This window comes from Tasmannia lanceolata, unplaced genomic scaffold (genome assembly GCF_043159265.1).
Source record: "Tasmannia lanceolata isolate RefF3 unplaced genomic scaffold, GAP_Taslan_0.1 ptg000018l, whole genome shotgun sequence".
Classification (NCBI taxonomy): Eukaryota; Viridiplantae; Streptophyta; class Magnoliopsida; order Canellales; family Winteraceae; genus Tasmannia; species Tasmannia lanceolata.
Window position 1 is genome coordinate 6,625,947 of NW_027518695.1, and position 4,585 is coordinate 6,630,531.

Sequence of the window (4,585 nt, forward strand, 5' to 3'; positions counted from 1 at the left end):
CGCGGAGAAAAATCGCGAAAATAATTCTCTGTTTCACGCGGCACTTTGTGCACCGCGACGGACGCCTGAATTCGTAGTGGGCCATGGCCTTAAAACTCATCCTAGCCGTTCAAAATAACTTATAATAAAAAAAAACTCATTCTAATTGAAGCCAGGGTGTCACATATTTCTACTCAATTTAGTTAAGATTTTGTAATTTATTATTGATCGTTAAGTTCCCTTTCTCAACTTTATTCGTTAAGTTTTAAAGGTAAAGAAAAATGTTCAAGGGGCTGATTTTATCCTGAGGCGGTGAACCACCCTCACATAAACCATTAGGGTATCTTAATTAGTGGCTTCAGAGTTGCCCTTAGCGTATCCCATTTGCAAATAAAGTAAGCTCATGCTGACTTTGGCGATAAATTTAGGGAAATGATATCAGCACCACCATGTTTTGATATCTTCACTAATACATCTTGTCTTATTGTATTTAAAGATATCTCAAAGATTATATTGGCGTTCGCAAAGGCCTCTCACAAACCAATTAAAAAAGAAAAGACAAGCTGGGTTTATGCAATTACTAAAACATAGTTGTGCTGATATCATTTCCTTAAATTTATTAACATTGACAATTTAATGTTTATAAGCTAGCATGCAGATAAAACTGTTTTTTACCACCGTGAAATAAGGAAAACACTTCCAAAACGGGATTTAGCTTGGTAAATAAATAATAAAGACAAAAGTGGAATTGCCCAACGAATTGGTCAATTCTAACAATTTTTTTTCATTTTGTGGGGATACGGGCTCACGGCCTTGTCCTTTGCGCATGTGTCACGACATGGCATTTAGTCGTTATCTTCCAAATGAAATCACATTTTGCTAGCAGCCCTCTAAAAAAATATTTGAAATTCTTTAGAATTTCTGGGTATTGCTTTGAAAATTTACACCTTGCCTCAACATTTGACGCACACTTCCTTGTCTTTCTGTGAACGTGTCACAACATTGTGGACCTTTGTTTTGTAAACAAACGGATTCTAATTTTGCTAGCGCCCCTCAAACTATTTTGATATCTTCGTTTCCCGTTACAACGAACCATGTGTTTCATGATTTTCCTTTGATTGACCAATTTGTTGAACACATGCAATTCAAACCACTTTTTATTTGTGTTCCCCTGAAAATAAATAAAGATAAATGCAAAAAAAATAAAATAAAATGATCGAGTAGATGAATTGCAACTAAACTAACGAAAAGACAAACAAAAAGTGTTGGAAATAAAACTACTTTTGAAGTGGTGGAAATAGGGATGGCAAAATTGGTCGAACCGAACCGAACCGAGCCCAAACCGAAACCGATTCAAATTTTGGGTCAGTTAGGCCAAACCAAAACCGATTATCTCCGATTATTATGAGTAAGGGGTGGCAAAATTGGCGGAATCAAACCAAAAATTCAGTTTCGGTTCGGTAAAACCAAACGGATTCAAATTTCGGTTTGGTTTGGTTTGAGGGTTGTCCTGAACTGAAACCGAACCATTGCCGCCCCTGGGTGGAAATAAGGCCACTTTTTACAAAAGATCACAATTTCCATCGTCCTATCTCGATATTCAACAAGGAGTTTTTGTATGATGCCCGACCGTCAAGTAGCGTCAAAAAGCTACCACCCTTGATATTTGATCTAACAGCAGCATACTTTTCAAGAGGCTGCTGTTGGATCAAATATCAAGGTGGTGCTTTTGAAGTACCACCTTGACTCTACTTTACGGTCGGGCACCGTATAATTTCTCTTCACCGAGATCACAATTTCTAGAAAGTCAAATATCAAAACATTGAATTCTCGCGATATATCGTTACTGCTAGACGTTCCATCTTTCGCGGTAAGTTTGAATTAAAGTCTTTATTTTACTACAGCGTAGGTCCCACCACTTATTCCCTCTTGAAAGTTGAAAGTCTCATTTGTTATTTTTAACGAAATTACAGACGAATATCAGCCGTCCGATGGTAAATCTGGTTTGACCAGAATTTCTTTCCAACCAGTTTCTCCCTTTGTCCTCCAAGCATATAACCCCTCCTCTCTATCTCCCAACTCTTATTTTCCTCCTCAGAGCTCGTTCCAGAGCTTTCATGGTTGTTTAGACTGTTTAGTGTTCTCTTCATCCTTTTCTTTTCCCTTCGTGGCTTTTTCAATGGCCGTTGATCTGATGGGCTATTCGAAGATGGAAGATCAGATCGCAATTCAAGAAGCCACTTCAGCAGGTCTTAGAAGTATGGATCATCTGATCCGAGTACTCTCAAATCAAAACCCTCCTCAAAATCCATTAGATTGCAGAGAAATTGCTGATTTCACAGTCTCCAAGTTCAAGAAGGTCATCTCAATCTTGAATCGAACCGGGCACGCCCGATTCCGCCGTGGGCCTTCCTTGCCACCCCAAACCCTAACCCTAAATCAAACCCCAAACCAAACCCTAACTGAAAAACCCACCCAAGTTATTATCCCTACTCCCCAAACCCAAACCCATGCCTTAACGCTAGATTTCTCCAAACCCAACCCTAACCCTAACCCTAATCCTTGTCCTATTAAGGAGACCTTTAACATCTCGCCTCCGATTTCCTCTGCAAACTCTTCTTTCATGTCTTCCATTACAGGAGACGGAAGTGTTTCTAATGGAAAGCTGGGTTCGTCTCTTCTTATTACTCCGGTCCCCACCATTTCTGCCGGAAAACCACCGCTTTCTTCATCTCACAAGAGAAAATGCAACGGACACGGTCATTCCGATGATCTCTCAGGCTTTTACTCTGTTTCCGGCCGATGCCATTGCTCTAAAAGAAGGTAACCGCTCTCATTCCACCCCCGGCGCACGTTAGCGTACCTTCTACTAAAAATTCTATCATGCGCTGGTACTCTTGGTAGTTCAATTCTTTGTGCTGGGGGGGCATGATGATCCCTCCCTTCTTCATCTTCCCTGGCGCACGTTAGCATACCCTTTACAAAAAATTCTATCATGCGCCTGTTCTCATGGTAGTTCAGATCTCTGTGCTTGGGAGAACATGATCCCTCCCTTCTTCATCTTCCCAGGCGCATGTTAGCAAATTCCCTTATTTTAGTAGTTTTTTTTTTTTCTAATGTGCTTTATATTATGTTGTGGTTTCAGAAAATCTCGAGTGAGGAAAACAATAAAAGTTCCGGCTATAAGTTCCAAGATGGCTGATATCCCACCGGACGAGTATTCTTGGAGAAAATACGGTCAGAAACCCATCAAAGGATCACCCTATCCAAGGTATTTTTTTTATCTTCAGACAAAAATACCCTTCTTTAGTTCTTTGTGTTATTTTATTTTTCTACTTTCGAGAAGAAGTGAAAACATAATCCTAGCGGGGGTATTTTGGTAATTAAGTTCTTATTTTTGGGTGTTGCAGGGGCTATTACAAATGCAGTAGTCTGAGGGGGTGCCCTGCGAGAAAGCACGTGGAGAGAGCTTCCGATGATCCTTCCATGCTCGTAGTCACATACGAAGGAGAGCACCGGCATTCTCAGGTTCCGGTAACCGGAGGTCTGGTGTTCGAACCCCAATAAAGCAACGCGGAGAGAGAGAATTTTAGGAGCTTATATTTATCGAACTTCAAGTTCTTTTCTCGCCCACTGTAAAAATTTCCAGGCCGGTAGCCGGTCAAACCTTTCCAGAATGAATAGAAAGGATTTTTCGCTTTTTTTTTATTCGGCTATTCATACTGTTTAATTTTTTTATTATTATTATAAACGGGATTTGATTCCGGGTTTGAAATCCGGTAATTGTCGTTTGGTGAGTCCAAAGTCAAAAAGGAGGGGTTGGGGTTGTTGAGTGGTGGGACCGGGTCAAAGACGATGATGTGAATATGTGAGTGGTGGGGCCCATTCTTTTGTCTCTGCTTTTCTTCTGTAGGTTTTGGTTTCGTTGACGATGTCTCTTGTTTTTTATTTATTGTTTCTTCTTTTATGGTGCAGTGTGTGTGTGTGGGGTATCAGCTGACGTTAGCCTGTTAGAAAATAGAAAATTGGCCAAGATGTTAAACAAACTATTTCCAATTGAAAGCGAAGAACTGTAGAAACAGTGGGTAAAATCTTATGCCATTGAGTTGGATTTTTAAATGGTACAAAATGGTTCTCATGAATAGGCATAAATGAATGAAGATCTGAAGGATATGTGTTTATTGGAGCCTCATTCAAGTCTAGGTCGTTCCATTGGATTTTGTGACTTTGTCACAACTCATAGCTCTCAGCAACCCATTAGAAAAATGTAAAACAAAGTAATTAGAGCAATTATCAAAATATGGTATCAGTCTACTTGGGCAGTGTTTATAAATGCGGATGTGATGCGGACGCGGCCAAGGAAAATCCTTGTCGACTCTGTCCGGACGCAGCTAAGAATGCAGTTAATGCGGTCATAAATCGGAAGAGTCAAAGGAGTCTTTATTGACTTTATAGGCCAAAATACGGACTGCGGATGTGGTGCAGCAATGCGGAACGTGGCCAAGAAAAATCCTTGTCGGCTCGGGCGAATTCCTTACCGTGTCAACAAGTTTTAAAACACTAATATTAGTTAGTCTTTGTGGGCATTGCGAATAACATGTATAAA

At 40.2% G+C, this 4,585-nt stretch overlaps 1 protein-coding gene across 1 annotated transcript; it reads left to right on the forward strand.

Moving 5' to 3' along the window:
• The first annotated feature begins 2,053 nt into the window (after window positions 1–2,053).
• LOC143851585 (putative WRKY transcription factor 11) lies at window positions 2,054–3,687 on the forward strand. Its single transcript, XM_077361056.1, has 3 exons — window positions 2,054–2,802; window positions 3,125–3,250; window positions 3,390–3,687. The coding sequence occupies exons 1-3, from the start codon at window positions 2,159–2,161 to the stop codon at window positions 3,544–3,546; spliced, it is 927 nt and encodes a 308-aa protein (XP_077217171.1). The 5' UTR covers window positions 2,054–2,158; the 3' UTR covers window positions 3,547–3,687.
• Window positions 3,688–4,585: the final 898 nt, after the last annotated feature.